Source organism: Cetorhinus maximus, chromosome 20 (genome assembly GCF_964194155.1).
Source record: "Cetorhinus maximus chromosome 20, sCetMax3.hap1.1, whole genome shotgun sequence".
NCBI classification, from domain to species: Eukaryota; Metazoa; Chordata; class Chondrichthyes; order Lamniformes; family Cetorhinidae; genus Cetorhinus; species Cetorhinus maximus.
The window spans coordinates 58,903,709-58,926,619 of record NC_135898.1 but is presented as its reverse complement, the minus strand read 5'-3'; the positions used below and the strand labels follow the sequence as shown (position 1 = coordinate 58,926,619).

At 39.1% G+C, this 22,911-nt stretch overlaps 1 protein-coding gene across 5 annotated transcripts in view; it reads left to right on the top strand.

Annotated features, from left to right (window-relative positions):
• Positions 1-9,340: 9,340 nt before the first annotated feature.
• The window catches only part of LOC144694413 (fibroblast growth factor receptor 2-like), a 96,311-nt gene continuing 82,740 nt past the window's right edge, over positions 9,341-22,911 (top strand). For 4 of the 5 annotated variants that reach the window (XM_078564779.1, XM_078564777.1, XM_078564776.1 and 1 more), the window contains exons 1-2: positions 10,217-10,359; positions 12,242-12,477. In XM_078564779.1, coding sequence (XP_078420905.1) covers positions 10,334-10,359; positions 12,242-12,477 — 262 coding nt within the window. In that variant the 5' untranslated portion in view covers positions 10,217-10,333. Of the gene's footprint in view, positions 9,774-10,216; positions 10,360-12,241; positions 12,478-22,911 lie in introns of those variants that run through there. The other variant, XM_078564778.1, reaches the window with a different exon arrangement.

The following is a 22,911-nucleotide window of genomic DNA, read 5'->3' as shown; positions in this document are numbered from 1 at the left end:
ACCACAAAATACATTTCAAACCCTTCTGCACTGAATTTTATCACTAGATGAATGTTCCTTGCCAAATCAAAGCCAACAGTTACATCTGAGTTAGTGTCAAATTTTCCTGTTACCCTCTGTTCGCATAATCGAAGCTTTTATTTGTCAAGATCACATTTCCTCATTTCCTTTTCTCTCTGGAATTCAATGTTTTCCCTTTCTAATTTTTCCTTTTCTCTTTCCCTTTGAAATTTAAGTTGCTTCATTCGTAATTGTATTCTAGCTACCTCAACCTTTCATGAGGTTTATAAGATTATGTTTTGGGACTGCACCTTTCAGATGAAGTGAGTGATGTGACCTGTTCTGAAGTTTGCCTACCAACAGATCTGGATGACATGGCTGTTAAAGATTAAAGGGTGGCCTGGATTGTTTTGCTGGAAGGATGGTGTTATGTGTTCATACTTGGAGAAAGTGACAGCAGCATCTATGCTTCCAGTGGTTAGACTGGTAATCCCAAAAGTCCAGAATGGTGTTGAGAATATCAAGGCGATTGGGGGCTAATTAAGATGTTCCTAGAGTTGTTCTTGAAATTCGCCAATTTTTCTTTTGGTTGTCTTCTCTGGGGGGATAGCATTGCTAGCAGTTGAGGAGGATGATGTACAAGATTACACCATCTAAAGTACAGCACGGTAGAGCCTAATCATCTTTTCTTGCCTTATCTCCGTGTTCAAATATGCAGACATTGGAGGAAACTTTGCCCAGATCAGATTTAGCAAGTACATTGAGAAAAGCATTACCTCTGCTGAATTTCTGTTTTCAGGCACTTCTTTGTTCAATCTTGTTTGGTTTCAAAATGGCTGCCTTGTGTACCCAAAATTAAAAATAAGACTCATGATTTCCCTTCATCAGCCCAATTATATGATGTGTTTATTTCAGCAGTTAGTTTTCAGATTCTATTTAGCAAAACATCATATGAACTTTGTTACCTCCAAACCTTTTATGATGGGGGTGTTTAAAGTTCTGAATAGTACAGAGGAAAAGTCTGATCGATTGGAGGAGGGAATATTGTTTGAGAGGTAATAAAGGAAAAGGGAGAGAAGTATTGGGGTTACCAAAAACAGTGCTTACGAACAACCTCCTCGGTATACTTGCTTAACAACATATCAACTTGGGATCAGTAATGTGAGTGATACCGTTGGAGAAGCCCTCCATACTATCCAGAAGTTGGTTCCAAAGCACAGCAAGTAGACTTGAGTTGCCTGCCTATAACCTCATGTAACTCAATGTTCCCAAACTAGACTGTTCATTTCTGTCAGTGTGAATGATCCTTAACCTCCTAAGAGTGTTTGGCATAGCAAGGGTTAATGTGAGACTAGAGAACAGTACTGCCCACAGTGTGATGTAGAGGGTCAAGTGACAAGGGACCTGGGTCAGCTAAAGAGTACACAGAGACCTGTGTAGAGATAAGCATGGAGTTAGCTCATAATGTGAACTATACTTTATATATGTAAATAGTTATGTATTACCAATAAACACGACTGTTCAATCTTACAAGCTTCTGAACCTCTTCATGGGACCTACTGAACAAGCCCTTACAACATGGTGGCAGTTCATGAACGAACCCAGAACCGAAGAAGCTGGTGAAGGACCCGAATCTGAAAAACAAAAGGAATAACATCTTGACCTTACTGAAGTGCACCTGAACCGAAGACATAGGGCAGAATTTTCTGCCTTCCAGGCGGGCGGGCCCGACCCAATCCCCGCCAGAGAAGCGGGCCCTGCTGCCATTTTATATGGGCAGGTCAATTAAGGCCCGCCCAGCGTGATGTCCGTCGGGAAGCGCTATGCGCTTCCTGTGCGGGTGGGGGGAGAATTCCCCAAAAGCAAGAGTGTGCTCTTTCGCGCATGTGCATGAAAGAGCACACATCTCCCTGAGGCTAAGTGCTGCCTCAGGGAGATCGCTGACAGTTCTAAAAACATTAAAAATAGAAAAAAATGAGATGGGACATGTGGATGAGGTTTCATGCTTTTTCTATTGTCCACTGGGGCTCCTGGCCTGCCCACCAACCTTAAGGTTGGACGGGAAGGTCCTTTAATTGTTTTAATAATCCTGTCAATGGCCTCAATTGGCCATTGACAGGTCGGTGGGCCCACAGCTGATTTTGCTGCAGGCCCGATTTCCTGAAGATTTAAATGGGGCAGTTCCCCCCGACATCATCCCGCGTCATTTTACGCGTCGGCGAGTGGGCCCCGCCCCCTGCTCGCCAACGGCAAAATTCAGCCCATAGCTGGAGATCGCCTAAAAAGAAGCTCCATTGCAGACACGGAGGCTGAAAGTCAGAATAAAAATCCACTGTGCAGCTTAAGGACTCCACCAGAGCACGTGGAGGGGGGGGGGGGGGTCTATTGTGAATCCCCTTCAATTGCAGGGTTAAAGGACCTAGCAAAGGTGAGCAAAATTTCAGTTCTGAGGCTGAACTAGCATTTAAACATCTTCAGGCTAGTAATCAGTCAGAGCAATCCATTTCGTTAATCACCACGGTGAACCTGGGTTCAGAGACAGCACCATTACCATGTGGCTGCCGAGCTCTGTTCAAAAAAAAATAAGGTTTTAAAGACTCGGTCAAAGTTGGGAATCACCTTTTATTCACCCTAACATACTCCGCAAACATTCTAAGTGCACAACTCATTGATGAAAATATTCACTGCAAGAAATTGATTCTGTTGAGGCCGGGCCCGCGATCGCTGCAGATTCCTGCATACAAGAAGCTCGCCAAAACCCAACAACCATGGGAAGAAGCATTGAAAAAACAGTTGCTGCAGTGCCAAGTTTAAAAGCATTTAAAGCTGTACTCCCCTGAGCCGGAAAGCAACCATGGATAATAAGTCAACCCTACCAGATCATTTTGGGCTGATACAAGGGCGCAGAATTTGGGGCTTTGGAAAAAAAGATTTTCAAGATACATGATAGCTTCAGGTTTAGATATGAAGGCAGAGGCTGAACAAATGAATACACCACTGTACACAGTAGGTCCAATCACCGATGACATCATTGCGAGGCAAGAAATAAATAAATCTTCAGATAAGTTTGAAGATGTTCTGAAATCCTTCAATACTTACTTTAATTTAAGAAGTAATAAAATTTTACAGCAAGCAAAGTTCAACAAAATGAGTCCAACAACCTGGAGAACCCATTGACTCTTTCATAAACAAATTATACAGATTGGCTGACGCTGTGTGTACGGCGACCTTAAGTCAGAACTCATGCAAGCGGCTGATGATACCCTATTCGATATACTACAGGAAATGACTCTGGAAAAGGCAATCCAAATAGTCAGGCAGTTTGAAATTCACCAACAGCACCGGTCCAATTTACGTGCTGAGGTTAAGCCATGGTATATCACAACCCCAACTATCCAGCTTATAAAGCAACAAAAGGGCAGGGAGACTCCAGGCTAAGGAAGACAATACCCAGACAGACCAAATAATGGCGGGAGACCATGTCAGCGCTATGGAGCTATAAGACCTCACAGGCAAGGACAGTGTCCAGAAATATCTGTGCAGTGTTTCAACTGCAACCGTCTGGGACACTTTGGAAAGCTGTGCAAGTCTAAAACATCAAAATGTGCAGAGGACCCCAAAACAGTCAACGAGATTGAAGTACCACACTAGGAGAAAGTCCAATTGTGCTTCTTGGGTGAGATCAAGGAACCCAGATTCTCCTTTTGAAATGCTGATGTCTCTGCAAACGGTCACTTCACCAATTTCAAATTGGACACGGAAGGAACCCGTGTTATGGTCCTCTTGGATAAGGCACCATGGCTGAAAGACCTCTGGCTACGAAAGACAGACACACCACCCTATGGCCCTGGAGGAAACTGACTTCCAGTCATGGGCTCGGTCCTAGAACCACTTCGGTATGGTGACAAGTAAATGTTGGAAATTTTGTATGCCATCCTAAACCAATCCTTTTTTCTCTTAAGCAGGGATGCCTGTGTTGCCATTAACCTCCTCGGAACAGCAAAAGATGTCAAAACAAACTCTGTTGTCAACTACACTGAATTGCAAGTTCCCAAGGGGTCCACCAGTGAAGAGTATCTCAATTGGGACTTCAGTGCTGAATTGTCTTCACTCTTTGCAGAGCCATTTGTCCAACTCCCTTGCAGGTGGCAGAAGCTCCTCTTTGGTCAGATCAGTAAAACCTTCAGCTAAGTGCCACCATTCTTCGAGTGGAAGACACATATGAAAATGGCCAGCAACAGCACGATCTGCCCCAGCCTGAGCCTCCACCGGTTGCTGTCACACAACCTGGGAAAACCGTGGCAACAAAACTGCAATTTCCAGCAGAAATGCACAGCAGCAAGGTGATGCTAGAGCAGGAGAGTAGCAACAATTAACTCACCAGAGCTCACCTCAGTAAGGTACAAGGGTGCAGGAAAGAAGACAATATGGTGATGAAAGCCAAACTGCAGGCTGAGCTCATGGATGAGGAACATTCAAACGGAATGGAGATGCACCTTCAACTCCCAGAAAGATCATGGCGGACCCCAAGGTAAAAGAAAACCCATGTTCGTGCTATGAAGGAATGGAATGAACACTCCCTGCAGAAGGAACGGAACAAGCCTATGGTGTCCGAACAAAGCAGATGGTGGTTGATAAAGAAAAGCTGAACTCCAAGGAGCATAAACAGTGACTCAGATGGGACATTCAGGTGCCAGAAACACAGAACACTATGATTCAAACTCCAAATCAACAAAACTTGCCAAAGCAACTGAGTCTACCACTCCTCTAGATGTGACCAGAACATGCTCTGAAAGAATTGGCAAGCCTCCAGACCATCTGAATGTATACCGTCAGAAACTTGAGGGGGGAGAAGAAGGGTAGCATGTAAAAAAAAATTATACTGTAAATATGTTGGATGAAGACTTGGGGGGAGGTGTAGCATAAATGTGTTTGGCATAGCAAGGGTTAATGTGTTACTAGAGAACCGTACTGCCCACAGTGTGATGTAAAAGGTCATATGACAAGGAAACTGGACCAGTCTAAGAGTATGCAGAGAGCTGTGTAGAAGTAAGCTGGGAGTTAGCTCATAGTTAGGCTATATCTTGTACATACGTAGATAGCTGTGTTACCAATAAACACTATTGTTCAACCTTACAAACCTCTTTGTGAGACCTACTGAACAAACCCTTACAACATCCTTCAAGGTATTTCAAATATCTTAGGGGAATAATAAATCCTGGAGTTTGTTATAAGATGAAGCAAAATTCTACTGTTGTTTTTGTCAGTCGATCAACTCAACTGCATGAATTGAAGTTTTGTGATGAACTTGCAGGGCTGCTTTTACATGTTTACAGTATGGTGTGGTTGGGCTAAATTGCCTGTTTCTGTGCTGTATATCCTGTGTATGGTAGTACAGTAAAGTGAGCACAACAATCATACTTATTGTTCCCAATTCTGATAAGTGCATAAGAATTCATGGGATCACACAATGATGTAGGCTTGTAGCTGTCTCTTTATGACCTGTAAATTAGGCGCCTCTTGAGGTGTGGTGATTTTTAAAAATGAGGATTACTTTGGAATAATGAGATAAGCTAGCTCTACCGCAGATTAAACTACCTTTTTAATATGCAAGGGTGGAGTCAACATTTTTGTGGTTTCAATCATACTTTTGTAGGTGTATATGGTATTGTTTCATAGCTGCGCAGGAGGGGAAAAAAATCCATTTCATTCCACCTGGGGTGTCAGTCAAACAGACAGGCAGGTTTTGAGAGTGAGGGTTAAATCAAGAGGAACAATCACTGAACAGCCAGTTATGAACATCTTGGAAGGCTCCAGTACAGGCATTTCTGATTTATGATTTTCTTTTGCTTTACATTTGATGCATTTTTCTTTTTAAATGTTTGGAATTAAAGAATGTTTTATCCACATTTTAGTGTTTTGTGTGATTTAATCTGTCAAACATTCTACCTACTTTATCTAAATATTCAGGATATGTAGATTTGGAAAATTATCCACTGTGCTTCTGTTGGGGAGCCATACTTATGGCAGAGTAAGAAGACCCTGTGCAGCCTATACCTGAATTTGCACTAAAGCATTGCCACAAGCAAGGGCTGCCACTGGGAGTGCACAATCAGAAAATTACTCTGAACATTTTTAAGGCAACTGGTAAGAGCATGGTTGGAAACTATTGTGAGATGCAGGGGCTGAGCATGTCTAGATATCCAGGTCCCAAGACAAATCCAGCAGATCTGCCTAATTTTGCTTTGAGCTGTGGTTTGCCAAGTTCTAATTATCAATGGAGAAGCAGCCTCTAATGGCAGAATTGAGTACAGCAGTTGGATAATTTACATTGCTTTGTAATAACTTAAAATGACAGGTTCAACAAGTGTGGACCCAGAAATAATGTGACTGCCAATCACCTTGTGCCAGCCTGTCAGTAAATAAAATTTGTTAAGCGTGCGTGTGTGTGTATATGTGTCTGCATTAGCTGATCACATATGTGATTTCAGCACGAGCCCATGATCTTATTTGCGCTGTTAGGAACATATTGAGCAGAAGCCACCAACTTCCTAGCAGACATGAAAGGAAGAAAAATAGGCCTAACCTGTTCTCCTTCAAAGTTTGAATAAAACAGATCTCTGATTCCAGCCTCTGATGTAGATGATGTACAACATATTTTATGTCCTGCTTTATTAAAAATAACTAATGTTTACTGTCTGAGGTTGGAATATGCTATCATATAAGCCTCTAATTTATCCTCTGATTTACTTTTCAAGTTATAAACGCTGTCACTGCTAACTTGTGTAGTCAGCTTATTATGACAGTTAAGGCTGCATTTCAGTAACTCTTAGAACTATTTCAAATACATATATATAGCTTCTGATTAGTTTTGGACTAGGATAGCTCCAAAGGAGCTTTGAGACCACAGGCTCCCTTTGTAACAAGTCCAAAACCACATCAGGCTCAATATAAACTAGCAATATTTAGAAATAGTTTACATTTTGAAGGCTCCTCCCTTTTTGTTTCTCCTCACTCCCATACTGTCAAAATATACTTTGAAGTAATTAATTGCAGTTTAAAAGGCACAGTATTTTTTCTGTGTGAGAACAGGCTCTGTTCAGACGTTCTGCACACCATTGGCTAAATGGGTTTTTTAAAGTAACTTGTCTATTTGGATTCTGCCATTGTCAGCTTGCAGCTGAGGAAAAATGAGCTCTCTCCTTTACTCTCAGAAGGTTCAGCATACTGTAATGTTAGTATTATTATGCTTCTTAAAGTGCTTCGTAACCTGAACATTTTGATTCATATGATCGCAAGTCTGTGTTTTACGTTAGAGATGCAAGATTTTGGTCTGAAAATGAATGTTTTTGCTTTAAATGCTTTTTTAACACTTCAATTTTAATCTCATTGTAAAATAATACAGGAGAGTCCCAGGCCAATGCCTGATTTATGTTGAGGTAACAAACAGTGTCAGTGGTGGTGAGGACTGTTCCAATTGGCCTCCACATCTCTGGCCTATGTGGAAGGGAAAGTAATCAGCTGATGTTGGTGCTCCTGATCGGTATTTAGTGACTTCTGTCAGATAAGCACATCTCTGAAGGTTTGATGAGGATGGGATCAGGTTCAACTGTGATGCTTCTGATGGTTGAATAGTCTGCTTGTGCTCACTATCCAAGCGCATGATAAAGAGTGACACATTGGAGAAAGTAATAGGTGAAGAGAAGCAGTGCCATTTGAAGCATCATCCAGGGTGATCCAGAATTTTCAGTGGAGGAAGTGAGAAAATTGAAGGATAAAATTATCTTTTGTTTCTAGCTAAATGTTAGATACATGGCTGCTATTTTATATATCATAATAAAGGGCATTTGTAAATGCAAACTGAACAGGAGGTGAAAGATGAATTGATAAAAGCAAAATACTGCGGATACTGGAAATCTGAAACAAAAACAGAAAATGCTGGAAAAACTCAGCAGGTCTAACAGCATCTGTGGAGAGAAAAAGAGAGTTAATGTTTCGAGTCCGTATGACTCTGAAGAAGAATCATATGGACTCAAAACGTTAACTCGAAAGATGAATTGAGTTCTCCTGTCTCATGAAAAGTTGGGTGTTAAAGAAACAGGATAACTAATATAATATTTTTCTTGTATTGAGACACTACCTATGCTTTCCCAATAGTGGTGGCAACCATCTCAATTAAATGGTAAATTGATGGCCTGCATTGTCAGAGTATCTCTGCACTTGATTATCGGGGAGCGTTGTTCAACCTATCCCTTCTCCTTAATGTCCTGGCTGCTTACTGATGTTTCAGTATAAAATTTAGAATGGCAGATTTTTTTAGAGGAAGTCCCTGGGGTCTTTCAAGAGCTTAGGCTACTTGAGATATTTTGTTGGAGAAAGACAAAATAAAATGGATCCCTCTGGGGGGTGAAGATACACTGAATGGGTCCTTGTCAGTCCCAGCTCTTGTTTAAGACTTAAAGCTATTGTTCTCTTTGCTGGCTGAACTCTGATGGCTTTACTGCCCTTGGTCCCAAGTCTGCTGAGTAGTGTCTATTTGTCCATTCACACTCCACTGGGGGGCTCAATAATAGGCGTATTAGCCATACCATTCACATTCAATGGGACCTTGAAGGAGTTCGAAAGCAGCCAATCACTTTGCAAAATCAGTGAATAGATTATAGGTCTATTCAAAAACATAACTGGTGTGAAAGATTCCTCAAGCTTGCTGTGATAAGCTTTTCCCTCAAAATATCTCATAATGGAATTGTTTACTATGATCATTGTTTTTATATTCTTTATTACGAGCACTCCTTTTCTTTTTTCAAATTGTGTAATTGCTATCCCTTTAAGAATTGCCAGGCATTACTTCAATGGTAATTCATTTAGCCAAATGAGCTCCTGTTGATTGATTGCTGTTCTTTCAGCCTAAAGGAGTATACTCCCTGAATTGCTGTTAAAGGAAAAAAATGCTGTCCGTCTTGTCATTGTGCAATCAAAATGCTGCATTCTAAAGTATTAATAGGTAGATGTTAGTGTATGCCCCAGTGTCTCATTGCTTCCTGTTTCTGCATTCATTTTGCTATTTGAATGCAACAGCTACTAGTCTTGGAAATGTATGTTCATGTGTTGGGAATAAACTGAGTTGGGGGACATGCCAGCAAACTGTATGCCAAGTTCTACATGCTGTGAAGTAGAGGAGTTACAGCCTGGCCCACGGAGTTAAACATTACTGGAAACTGATTTGATTGGCAGAGGCAGTTTGCTCTGCTTGTTTGATGATGGAGCTCAGTTCAGGAACAGGTTCAGATTACAAACAGGGGGAGTGACCAAAGAGGGGAGAGAGGGGGGAGAAAAGATTTACAGGCACCACAAGGCTTTTGAGATTGCAACGAGCTTGTGAATGAAGTGAATCCAGCAGAACTGGGGCTGCAGTATTATTCTGTATCGTTGCCGTCTTTGTTTTCTGACAGAGATACCATCAGGACGATTGTGATCCCTTGTGGCTTGGGTTCCTGACTATTTTATATAAGAAAAAGTTACTCAGCGAAATGGACCCTCTTTTTCATTCTGCGAGAGCCGCATGTTGGATATATGTGTTTGGGTCATGTTTTCACTGATCCCAAATAATCAAGTTTTCCTCAGAGACCTATGGCAGTTGGATCTAAGTAGTCCAGGCACAACTCCTGTTTCTAGAGGACAACCCAAGGGATCCCACATTCCTTACTTTAATTCATCTTGTGCACACGCCTGCTGTGGGGAGCGTGGGTCATATTCTTGCTGTGGTAGTAAAGGTAATTCTACCAAGCTGCGTTGAATTGCAGACAATTATTGTATGGCAGAAAATTGCACTTGAATGTAATCTGTTTGAAATCAAAAATTCTTATCTTTTTTTATTTTTACATGTTTTATTTGAACGCTACATTTTGGTGGCCTTAAGGGACAGACAGAAAAAGAAAAAAAAATAGCTGAGGTTGAAAAATAATGAAATGACTGTGAAGTTAAATTACATTAGTCGATGTAGAACAAGTGCTCACTTGCAAATTATGCACAGAGAGATTTTTATTTGGTTTGCAGGAATGCAGTACTTCTCTCAACTTAGCCGCCTTTCCCATGTTTAGAATAATTCGGGCAGGTATGTGATGAGGTGAAAATGGCTTGAAGAGCGGGTGGCATTGAGGCCATCAATCAGATTAGTTTGACAGCTCCTCCCCAATGTAGTCTGTGGAGGGAGACAAAGTTCCCTTTCAAAAAACGTCTAGCTTTCACTGCGCAAGGAACTCCGTAAAGGATTGCTGTGTATTTCTGTATAACTGCGAGGAGCCAATATGTGAATACTCAGGAGAAAAATTGCATGTCCAATCCTGTAATCAACTTGAGGTACTTCTTAAGACTCGTACATTATTTTTCTTTTTACTTGCCACAATGTGTTGTATCTTTGTAAGATTATTCCACATATTTATCAGTTTTTAAGTAGGGAAAACCTCAATTTTTACTGCCTGATGTCGTAATTTTTTGGAATATTTATACAATTGAGTTGTGATCTAATATTGTTTGTCACCACACTTTCTTGTCACTTTCAATGGAAGGGCTATAAATTGTTACCTCTAAGATGAGGAAAGCAGAATCTTTAGTTAGCTGCAATCCAAAGTCTGCTGATGATGTATTTGGGTGATAAGTTAGATCAGTGTAAAATTAATTCTAGGTTGCAGAAAAAGATCAACTGACAGACTATTAGCCTATGTATTTTGGCAGCAAATAGCATTGGGCATAAAAACAGGATTAGAATTTCTGTCATTTTTATCAACCAAATTATCTCTCTTACAGGGCTTACAGCTTAATTATGTTAAGATGTTCTATACCTTACCTGTGATGCATTTTGGTTCTGTATTTAAATACTCTAAATGTAAAATGAACAGGAATGTTTGAGAAAACATCTTCCAAAAAATGAATATCATTTTGCATAATATCCATGTATAGTATAATTTTCATAATGTTTTGCAACAGAAGTACAACATTTATGTTATGGAGAGAGATTGTTTGAAAGTTTTTTCTTGTTAAGGGTGTGATCCATTAGCAGTGTGTGTTCCGCCCACGGTCATGAAATATCAAGTTTTATGGTCAGATGCTACTTTTACTAGTATATTGACTTGATTTCTGGATCGCCTGCTCTGTGTAGTTCTCATTATGTAAGTAAACTGTTTAGGGGATATTAAGTCCGCTGAAATAAAAGGCATTGTATTTGGGAGTAATTTATTCTTGATCACCAATGGAACTTTCATAGAGAATTTTCATAGCCAGTTATGCATTATGAACAAGTTAAATTTTCACTCATATAAGCTGTCAGGCCACTTTAGAGGACAACCAGCGCTGGAATTGTTTCATTCAAACTCAGTAATCAAAGATAATATTTTGTCTGTGAAAGGGTTAAATTGGGTTTATGTAGACCTTTTTACAATAAAGATTGGAGCCAGATATCTCTCATCAGAGACGTTTATTCTCAAACATTGATTTTATTTTCATCAGTTGTTTTTCCTATTATGTAAGGCTGCTGTGTTGATGTATTTTGACCCGTGTGTTGACTCAGGTCAGAATGTGTATTCCTCAGGTTGTGCAGCTTTGTTTGCTGTCGCAATCCCACATGCCTTGTGCTTGTACTGGAGGACAGTCCTGCACATTGACTGAAACAGTTCCCATGCATTTGCACGTTTAATACCAACTGGAAAAAAATTTGGGGGTGTATGCATTAGTTTTAACAATATAATTCCTAGGAAGCATTTTTTTGTGTTTAGTGCAGAAGTTCTAAGCTAGCTTTCCAGTAAGACCTTAAAAATCTTCATTGCAGAAAGAATGCAAGAGGGAAAATTAAATGAGGCCAACTTAAGTACTGCTTATGAATTCTTTGTACTCTTTAATCTTTTGTGATGCACTTCACCGTCACATACAGTTCATGCTTTCCAGGTTTGATACGATGAAAAAAATTAGAAACTAAAGATTTCCTTGAATAATTTACCCAATATTTAAACCATGGAGGGCTGGTTGAAGTTACTGGTTTGAAAGTAGATCCTCTTAATAAGTTTTTTCACCAGAATTTTCACCAGAAATAAATGTTAAACAGAAGATGATTTTTGTACTAGTGAGTAGTTGCTGTCACAGTTGAAAAATAACACGATTTTCACTTTTGGAACTGCATGTATTCCTCTTTGGATTGAAATAAGTTTCCACAATTGTTCCACTGACAGGCTAATTCTTCTTTCTGCAGCCTTTCAAGTGAGGAGCCACACAGTAAAGAGGAGGACATTGGTCTTTCATGCATACACACAAGAATTCAGATGGGATTAGAGTCCAAATGGAGTTCCAGCAGCAGTCTAAGGATCTTCACTAACAGGATGCCTAGTTGTTGTTACTTAGCCTGCTGGGCCATGTTAACCATGGCAGCACTAGCTGCAGCAAGGCCACAGTTTAAGCCTGCTGATAATGGTGCATCAGAAACTGAAGGTAAGTCTAAATTGCATTGATTATAATGTTAAATGGCAATTATCATTACATCAAGGGAGAATAAAGGCAGCTCTTGTCTAATTCAACCTTTTAAGTGCCTCTAACCTTTCTTATGTAAATTTTGTTTAACTGGCCTGAGCCAATAATTAAACTTTAGTATTTTGCCTACTTTATAATGGGACAACTGAAGTGTTTGTAAAAGTTTTTAACTAGAGTGAGAGATTTTTGATCTCCGTCTTTTGTACTTTTGTAAGCCTCTTGTCTTCAAAAATTTTCTATTTTCAAGTTACTTTTGCTTGTTTCTCGTAAATCTTCCTAATTTCTCCACATCAGAAACCACAAACAAGCATTTAAATACTTAAAAAGTGAGATAGCATTTTACTTCAATATCAACACTAAACAGTGCAGTTAAATGTGTTTTCATATTCAGCAGCTTTTTCTGAGTGACTTCTGTGATTGAGAACCCACTCTGATGTAGCATTATCTACAAGGCTTAGTTGAATTGCTCATTATTTTGGTAATGATCTAGGGATTCTGTGTGGTGGTTCCAGGAAGTCAATGGGTAGATACCATTGCTCTGGAAAGGCTCAGTCAAAGTAGGATGCTGGTGTGATATCATGCAGTGATATGCGCGGTGCCAATATGGCACAGTAGATGAAGTTGATTTTTTTTTCTTTAAGTGAAGATTCAGCATGTTAAGTAAATGTCAAAGTTCCCAAAAATACAGCAATGCTTTTTTTTAAAGAAATTGTGCAGGAATGTCGAGACTTTTATTTCACAGGTGATCTTGGTGGGTTCTGTAATTCATTCCATTAGCGATTCTAAAGTAGTCTCCCATACCTTAATAGTTTTTGTTCCCAAGGATGCGAGTAGGAATGTAACTTAAAATTACTCCATAGTTTACATAAATGAGGTTTCTTAACTGATGGATAGATAAATGAATGAAGACTTATGTCTGTGGGTCTGTCGACAGTCAAGGGAAATTGCAGTCAGTGTTTTGGCTTGGAGGTAATCTGAGAATATCGAGAGAGCAGTTAGGTTCTCATCACCATTTAATGAGTCCTATATTATTTTCCTTTTGCTGGTGACATGAGCATTTTCAGGAACATTTTAGTGACAACCTGGTGCTAGTTACAACTGGTCTTGGAAGCTGTTATGGTTATTTAGTTTATATAAGCAAGCATACAAGGACAGTGCAAGTTAGTTCAATGCACTCCAGTTTTGGGGCTTTCAGTTAAATGTGATTTTTCGGATAAGAAGAGTTCTACAAATAGTGAGAATCTTTGAATGCATTATGTCCCTTTTTTAAGAGACGAGGACATTTTTTTGTTTGCTAAAATGCCTGTTTTCAGTTTGCATTTTTTGTTGCTGTACGTTGTAGTTAATTGTGAAATATTGAAAGCTGTGAGCGCAAAAGCTCATGTATACTATTCCTGGTTCTGTTCTGCTGTTGAGTACTGTCGAGAAGGAAAAGTATGCTATTAAGAAGTATTCATACAGCAAACTGACCAGGTGAAAAACAATGAGAGCTATGGTTTTAATGGAACTATCAGTCCTGCAGTTTTATTTTATTTTTCCCCATTCCCTTCCTTTGGGGAAATGCCTGGCTTCCACTTGGCAGCTGCTCAAATTGAAACATTTGGAATCACAAGTTCACCACGTGGGGAACTGCGGGTGTAGACCCATGTCTTATGGCTGTATGGTACATTCCTGAGAGCAGCCCCGCAGTAAGATGCTGTTTGGAATTGTGGCCATTAACAGCGAGGGTTATGAAACACAGACCTTTACAGTAATCCTGTTTAGCCCAGATGTCATTCTGCCTTGTATTTTCAAAATATGCAAAAATATGAGGTACGCATGCAAAATGAGCTGAGTTGTTGGTGGTTTTTATTTCTTTATCATTTTTTAAGGTGAATCAAAAATATATATTGTGAGATTCCAAGTTTTAGTTTTGTCAGGGAAAACCGCAAATGCTCCCTGTCCTACTCTCCCTATACACTATACACTATTTGATTTGGAAGACATATTGAGCCAACCTTCTCCTGTGTTTCTGAGTCAGTTGCTAGGAGGTTTGAGCAAGTGATTTGGGAATGATTTTCCCTTTTCTCCCCTAACACCATCTGCATGATGCCTTGCTCCCAAAATCAGTCCACAACGAAGATCAGAAAGTCAGTGACATAGGGAATGAAAGTTGTGTCCTCCTGCTACCATGGTCTCTTCATTTTCTAATATTCGGCTGTATAATCCTCAATTGAAATATCAAGGACATAATTTTTGTAATGGATCACTGCAAATAGATGCCTATTGCAAAGGAGATAAGTGCTAATGACTCTTTCAGAGTCAGACCGTAAATCACAAATTTGTCTATCTATACATAGTTAAGATACATAAATATTGGTTTACTCATTTCCTTCTACTTGACCTTTATAAAGGCCTAAGTTATGGTAATTCCTCTTCTACAGTTGTGTCAAAATTATACACTAGATATACTGCACATCAGAGGTTTGGATTTGCCCTGCTATTGCCTGCAGCCTGACTCGTGTGGTTCAGGTGTGTAGAACTGCTTGACAAGTGCTAAGTCGATAACACAGTGTGAACCAGACTCCTTTTCTGAGACTCTGCGTCACTCTGGCATTTAAATTAGGTATTGAGCAGAAATAAAACTGCACTGCATTAACTTCCCCTCTCATTTTCATGAACTGAGCCTACAGCACAGAAGTGGGTCTTTGGGAGAAGTGAAATGGAAGACCAGAGTCGGCCAGGTCTTTCAGGAGTTTTGACTCTCAGGCCCTTTGGGTTATGCTCCAGTCCAAGGGGATTGAAACAGGCATCTGGCTGACGTATTCAACCCCTGAAGGTTTTTCCAAAGTAAGAGCAGAGCTTTAGCAAAAGACCTGCTTAGATTGTGAAATAGGGAAAGATCAATTACATTTTTTAAATTGCTTTTTAGGTGTTGTATACCACTTTGTAACCAAGAACAAAAAGGAGGGCTGGTTGCTTCTTCCGATACTGTTCAGGAACTCTGAAAGTGAATAGGGCCAAGACCTGCAAAATATTACTTTTCAAAATTCAGGACAGTTCAGCAGAAACGGAGGTATCTTATCCAAATCATAAGTAACATCTTCCATTATAATATTTTGGTCTTGCATTTAAAAGAGAATTTATAAATCTTTGGCCGAAGCTTTGTGTACCATGAGAATACACTGCTAACCTAGGAGCTTGTAACACTTCTTTGCCAAATATTAGATTCTTTTTTGTAAATCTAGATATAATTGAACAATGTGACATTTGCTCTGGGCATTGTCTGCTTGGCAAAGAACTAGTTGAGTTAACCTATGGCAAATTATTCATGTCACCAGATAAGCAAACACTGCTGGCAGCTTCAAATTGTTTTTAGCATTAAGTAGATTAAAAAATCAAGAGTTTTATCTAGTGTTTTTGTTGCTTTCTAGGCTGCTCCCAAATAAGGGGATATAATACATTATTTATGATATTGCTGGATGCTGAACAGGGCTACTAAAAATGCCAAGTAGGCTATTTAAAACCTAAACCAAGTGGGTAAAAGCCTCCCTGGACTTATTTTGGCAGCTGTGAAGTTGATGGTGTCAAATCAGTGATGTGTAAAAGAAGAGCAGCCAAGTGGATTTTGCTGTTCGCCAGTTCAAACATGGAGGCAAAGTCTCACATTGTAAATGCAGAATTTGTTCTGTCATATGTCTACAACTTCCAGCATGATAATGGGATTTGGCCATAAAGCATATGTAAACTAATATTTACATTAAAACAGGGAAGCCATTGCGTACCTGGTATAGAAGTGGAAAATATGCATACCTCACAAATCAGATTGTTGCAGGTTCAAATTCCAGGGCTGCCTATCATTTCACTCCAGTGTTTCCAGTGAGCAGCTGTCTTGGCTAAGCGATTGGATGGAGACTGCTATGAGGGGGGAGGTTGCTCCAGTTATTTGAGAGGAGGGAGTACGCATTGGCAGCACAAACTCGTAGAAGCGTAACTTCTATCAGGCCATCACTATTATTGACAAGCATTACAGTCAATTTTGGAGTTGTTTTGTGAAGGGGCACATTGGGAATAAAGATAGCTTCAAAAAGTGTAGTGAAGTGATAAAAAAACTTCACACTTTCAAATACTGTGGCACAATCTGATGTAAAAATGTTTATCAGTTATTAAAGGTGAAAATAATTAATATCATCAAAATATAAGGTTCATTAATAATTATCAGTTCTGTATTCAAAGAAACTAAAATAATGTTTCAATTTTCAGCAGTATAAGGGTCAGAGCCTTATAAGCTACATGTTTTGAACATGTCAGAAGAGAAAAAGCGCTGTAGCAATAGATTTTCAAAGCTACAGACTGAACTGGTCAAACCTAGGCTGGGAAAACAACAGAGTCTAGGTTACTGCAGTGTCTCAAACCAATAAATGCAATGTATCCTTTTAAAGAAGTTCTGTTCTGGCACTGAGATAATATGTGACCGTACTATTTGTCACAATTTAGCGTTTGCTTGCACTGCAGCATATTAAGTTATTGGGATCCCTCTTGATAGGTTCTGTTGTTTGAGAGTGGCATATTAAATCACTGTTGAGCCGAAAGCCCATTGCTGTGCTGTAAATGCTATGTAATAAATACATCAAAACCAAAATACTGCAGATGCTGGGAGTCTGGTATAAAACAAAGTGCTGGAAATGCTCAGCAGGTCAGGCAGCATCTGTGGTGGGAGGAACAGGATTAATGTTTCAAGTTGATGACCTTTCATCAGAACTGGAAAAATATATCATGGTTTTTAAGCAAGTACAGAGGCAGTGAAAGCAAGGAAGAATGGTAAGGTCTGTAATAGGCTTGAGGTTTACAGAGATTAAATGAAAGAAGGGATAATGATGCAAAGCAAAAGGAGAGATGAAATGGAACAAATAAAGAAACAAAAGATGGGTCTCAAGGGGATGGGAATCGCAGAATCATCACCAACAGCTGCTGTCTGAAAAAAATGGGGGCAGAGGTGATGAACTGAAATTGTTGAACTGTTGTAAAAGTTAAAATTAGAATTAAAAATCTCCTCCTCATCACCCTGATCTCTTCAGTGTCCTACGCTGATCCAATGAAGTTCAGTGTAAGCGCGAGGAACTTTTGATTAGGCACTTCACCGCCTTCTGAACTCAACATTTACTTGCTTAAAACCTGTTACTGCATTTCAAACATTTTCCAATTCTGGCGTGAGATCATTGACCTGAAAGATTAGCTCTGTTTCTGTCTCCTGAAATGCTGCCTGACCTGCTGAGTATTTTCAGTATTTATATTAAATTACATCAATTTGGTTGGCATAAAATCAGTAGTGGATTTTGTTTTGCTTTATTTTCAATGTATATTAAACTTTGCACGCACAATTGTGTATTTTTTATGCGTGATTGATAATAAGATATTATTACTCCTGAAATGACCAGTTAGGAACATTGGATTGTCTGGGATCTATTAAAGGGACATTAAAAGAGCTGTTCCAGCAGAATGGAGTGAAATTTGGATAGAAATAGCCAAGTAGTCCATTGAGACTTGCCTCCTGGTTGGCTAAAAATGATATTGGCTAGGAATTGCTTGGCCTGGAGATGATGGGTATAAAGAGAAAACAAGGTAGAAAGAGGTTAATGTATCCCCAAGCTGTAGCAATAAGTTTTAACCGATGGCAAACCTCATTAGATAGCTACTATAATTTCTCCAAAGTACCTGATTATAGGGAAATATTTGTTTGGTCATTTCCATCACGTTTATTGCCTCCCACAGACTGATGCTGAATCACACCATTTGATGATTTGTCTATTAATCAAATTTTTGTCTGCATGTAGATCTTCATTTAATAACGCTGAAAAGCTCCAACAAATTAAATTGGCAAAGTGCAGTCACTGGTCATTTTTTTGATCATGGGGTTACATCCCCCTCTTCATCTCCACTATAAGTATCAGAATTTCCCCTAGTGTCTCCTTACCCAAGTCTTTAAATATAGTTGTGCCTCATTTCAAGCATTTAGCCATGATCTGCTGCTCTTCATACAACACTTTAATTTTAATTGCAGAGAACCCACAGATAGAGTAGATCATGGTATTTGTTAAGGAAAAAGACAAGTTATGACACTTTTACTATGCACTCATTGAAACGAGAAAAACTTCTTGACAGGCTAGCTGCTGAGAGGCTGTTTTCCCTCGATGGCTGGACATTTTAGAACTTGGCTTCATAGTCTAAGGATAAGGGGGCAGCCATTTAGAATTGAGATGAGAAATACCTTCATTCAGAGAGTTGTGAAACCTTGGAATTCTATACCCCAGGAATTCTGTGAATGCTCAGTTGTTGAGTATATTCAAGGCAGAGATCGATAGATTCTTGGGCACTAAGTGGATAGGATAGGAATTAGTGTAAAAGCTCAGACATGATCTTATTGAATGGCGGAGCAGGCTCGGTAGCATGCCCCTGCTCATATTCTTATTTTCTCTCTTCGTCTAACTGAAGAATTATTGGATAGTGACTAGGAACACAAGCAAAGACTGAATTTTCTTTTATCATCCTTTTGCTAGTTTGGGAGCAATATGGGCAATTAAAATGAAGTCAGTTAACAGCACAGATCTGGAACTGTTTAGGCCTATGTTGCTGATATATCTAGCAATTAGAGAAACCTAGCAGAAGAACGAAAAAGTATATTTATATCGTATCTTTCCTGTCCGTAGGACATTCCAAAGCACTTCACAGTCAGTGAATTATTTTTGAAATGTAGTTACTATTTTGTAGGTAAGTGCAGTATCAATATATGCCCCACAAACAACAATGAGATGAATGGAGAGTTAATCAGTTCTTGTTGGTGTTGGTTGAAGGTAAATGTTTGCAAGAATCCCAGGAGAGTTCCTTTGCTGTTTTTTGAGTACTGCTATATGCTTCATTCAATTATGAAGTCAACTCCTGTTTCGTATATCTACCCAGCTGAACTATGCATTTCATCTGGGTTTCAGGTTCTAATCATAGAATCAGAGTGAGAACTGGAGCACGAGCGGGGCTAGCAGAACTGCTTCACAAGTCTCTGCTATGAAGTTTTGATTATCTCTTTGATAGAGTGTCAAAGATGTTCTAATAGATTGGCTTATTTGGTTGCACTTGTACATGGTGATAATATGGGGTGTGCAGCTTTAAATGTATAGTTTAAATAACATAGTGTTGATCTCAGTTTTAACTGTTACTGATCTGGATCATTCTTGGAAGATCCATTTCTGTGTATCTATAGAATAAGCAGATGACCTCAGTGGTGGGGAGTAAGGTATTCTTTCACTCCTGCAAAGGGCTGTCATAATTCCGTGGCACCAGCACAACTTCTAAATGATGACTCCTTCACACTCTTTGATTCACTGAAAGATCCTCATTTACTGGATTATTGAAGAATGAGTTTGTGTGAAACCATGGCAACGCATAGCTGTGGACTTTGAGGTGCGTTACTGATCAATCACCAGACCTCACCTGGCAGCATCACATTTGAAACACCTGTCATGATGGTTAGAAGTACAAATTAGATTTACGGTTCTTTATTTATTTGTGGTTAGGTCATTTATCAGTTTCTCCAAGGTAGCTTGAAGATAAATTAGTGGAATGTCATCCTTCATACTGCAATGGTGTAGATGGAGCAAAGAATGAGTGTTTATTCTGATTTTCAAATGTTCTACCAGTGAGTGTCACCATTAATACCCCTTCAAATAAAAAAAATCAAACAAATACAATGACTTGCATATCTCTTGTTTTTACTTTCCTGTTTTTTTGTTTAAATGAATGCTGGTGTCTTCATAGGGTTGGAGGAATTGTTGAGCTTGGCAGCATAAGAGACCATGTAGAAATGTAATCAGCTGTGTGTGTGTGCTCATACCTCTCCCTCACAACATCAGTCTTAGTAACTACCTCAAATCAGTTCCAAATAATATTTCCAACATTCATTATTTCAATAAATATTGTAAAAAGAGAAACAACATAAAAATGAAGCAAAGACTATTAAGAATAGTGATAATGTTTTGTAACTTTTTGTTTTACAAATGAAAACAAACACTCATAACAAGGTCTGTTGGAACCTGCTGAAGGCATCCTTTGGATTTTAATGAATTAAGCTTTAGTCCTGTTAGAACACATTCTGAGCCAAGCTCATGTTCTGAATCATCTAAGAAACTGACCTAGTCCAATGTCTAATGCAAAAGACAGGTGTTCCAAGCTTCCTCGAATATACGGTAAAGTCATTGTATAGTATGTTAATACTGGGCTTGTTTTTCTCATTTCCTTATTCATGTATTTTCGCTGGCAATTTAACAAATAACATTCACAGATGAACTGTGTAGTATTTTGAACAACCAGATTACTTTACATATAATTTGCATTTTCTCTCAATTAGAATAATCAAAATCAATAAGATTAGCCGTCTTACCTTTTTTTTTAGACATCTGAGTTCTATCAGTGTCCCTGTCCAAAAATAATAAATGATGACGTAGCTTTAGTGGGTTGTAAATAGCAATGTTTTATTTCCTGTTACAGTTTACAATTTGCAGCTTTTTTAGTGTGAATTCATAAGGAAAAATAGACGATGGAAAACTGTCTCTTTCATAAAAATGCAAATAAAGTCTTACAATTTCTTCAAAGGGGTTAGTAAATGGAGGACAGCTCATTGAGTCCTGACTTGAGTGTTTTTTTCCTTCTACAATGTGTTCTACACCCAAAACATCAATACCAGAACCTATAAGCACAATTTGTACATTTGAGGTTTATCATAAAAAATTCTAAATTAAGAAAGTGATCCTTAACAACAGAAAAGGAGAATTACATACACTGGGGAAATGCATGTTTGTCTGTTTTAAACTCTGATTGTTGTAATTTCAGTGCTTGACATAAAGCATTTCCAACCTCTGCTGATGGCTGTACGGAGCTAGTGAGGGAAAGCACATTTTTGAAATGTTCATTGACACTATGAAATCACTTGTCCAGCAAGCAAAAAATGGCTGATATGGAGATTTCAAATCTTGTTTGCTGTCTGTCAGTTCTGTCAACCTGGCGATTGTGTTCGGAAAGTTCTAACTCAAATATCACATGAAATTCTTCAACCATTTACTGGGGAAGAATAGCTGAAGTATTGCCCCTGTCATTCTTTTATCTTCAGACTTAACCTTCTGAGGGTTTGGAGCTGCAACCCCCAAGGCTAAAGAGCCCCACCTGCCCTTTGCAATGGCAAGGGAGCCTGCAGCCATTGGGTTTAAGGACCTGCCCCAGATGCCAATCAGAATTGAGAACCATTTGGAGTCCAAATTATACCTTTCTGACTTAGAATACTGAGCCAGTGATCACTCTGTCTGGATGTGCATAACCCACTAAATATCAACCCAGTATTTAGTGACTATATTCTGGTCTCCACTTAGGAGAATCTTATTCAGAAGCTGACATTGAGATTTTATGTCTTTTGTGAGATGAAGTTTAGTCTCTATGTATAAATTTCTGTGATATTTTTCAAAATTTGCACTTGCTTACTATGTCATGTTTTCAAAAAATATCCCCTGTGGCTAAGATGCTAGAATTAAAAGATCCAGGGATTCACAGAAACCCCTATTCTAGTATAGAAATATCAAGAATTAAATCAGAAATGTATACTGAATACTATTGTATTATTTTAACTGGTTGTAATGGTACTCCAAAGCATTAAGGGCAGTTTAGCAGAATTATAAACATACAAAGATGACATTGGGAAAATGGCTTTCTGGATTTTTGGAGAATGCCACACCTCCACAAACGAACAACCCCCAAAATCTGCAGTGGGGCTTGTTAGTCATCTGCATAACTCCAGTGGAATGCTCACAGTTAGGACCTGGATATACCAGGTTCCCACCATTTCCAACATATCTTGTAAGAAGCAGAACCTCTGCTTGTCGCACGAAAGGCAGAGACATCATCAGCAGGTGGAACTGTGGACAGGAGTACCGCATGTTGGAGCCCCTGTTTTCCTGGCTGAGGCCGTACCTGACACTTCTCTGAGTCTTCATTTTAAGAGAGTTCTTATTTAGTCCTTTACACTGGAGACTGAAGGTGACCTAGTTTGGGTTGGGGAGGGTACAAAGGCCTGAGATAACTCCAGTCTGCCCCCAATTTTGAGTCTCTGAACTTGAAGAATGGTGAAAAGCAGAGTAAATTAATACATGCTACAACTCATTGTAAAGATTACATCAAGTATATCATGGCATTTTTTTTCTTTTTAATGTGGTTAGATTTTGGACCTGTTTTAACAAGTGTTGTTTACTGTCTGCTTTTCAGAATGTTTTGATATTGTTATTTCACTGAGTGGTTCATAGCAATGGGAAAGTTTATTTTCATTTTGAAAATTTTTTTGATTGTTTTAATGATTTTTATCTAAAACAAGCTAGGTGTGTG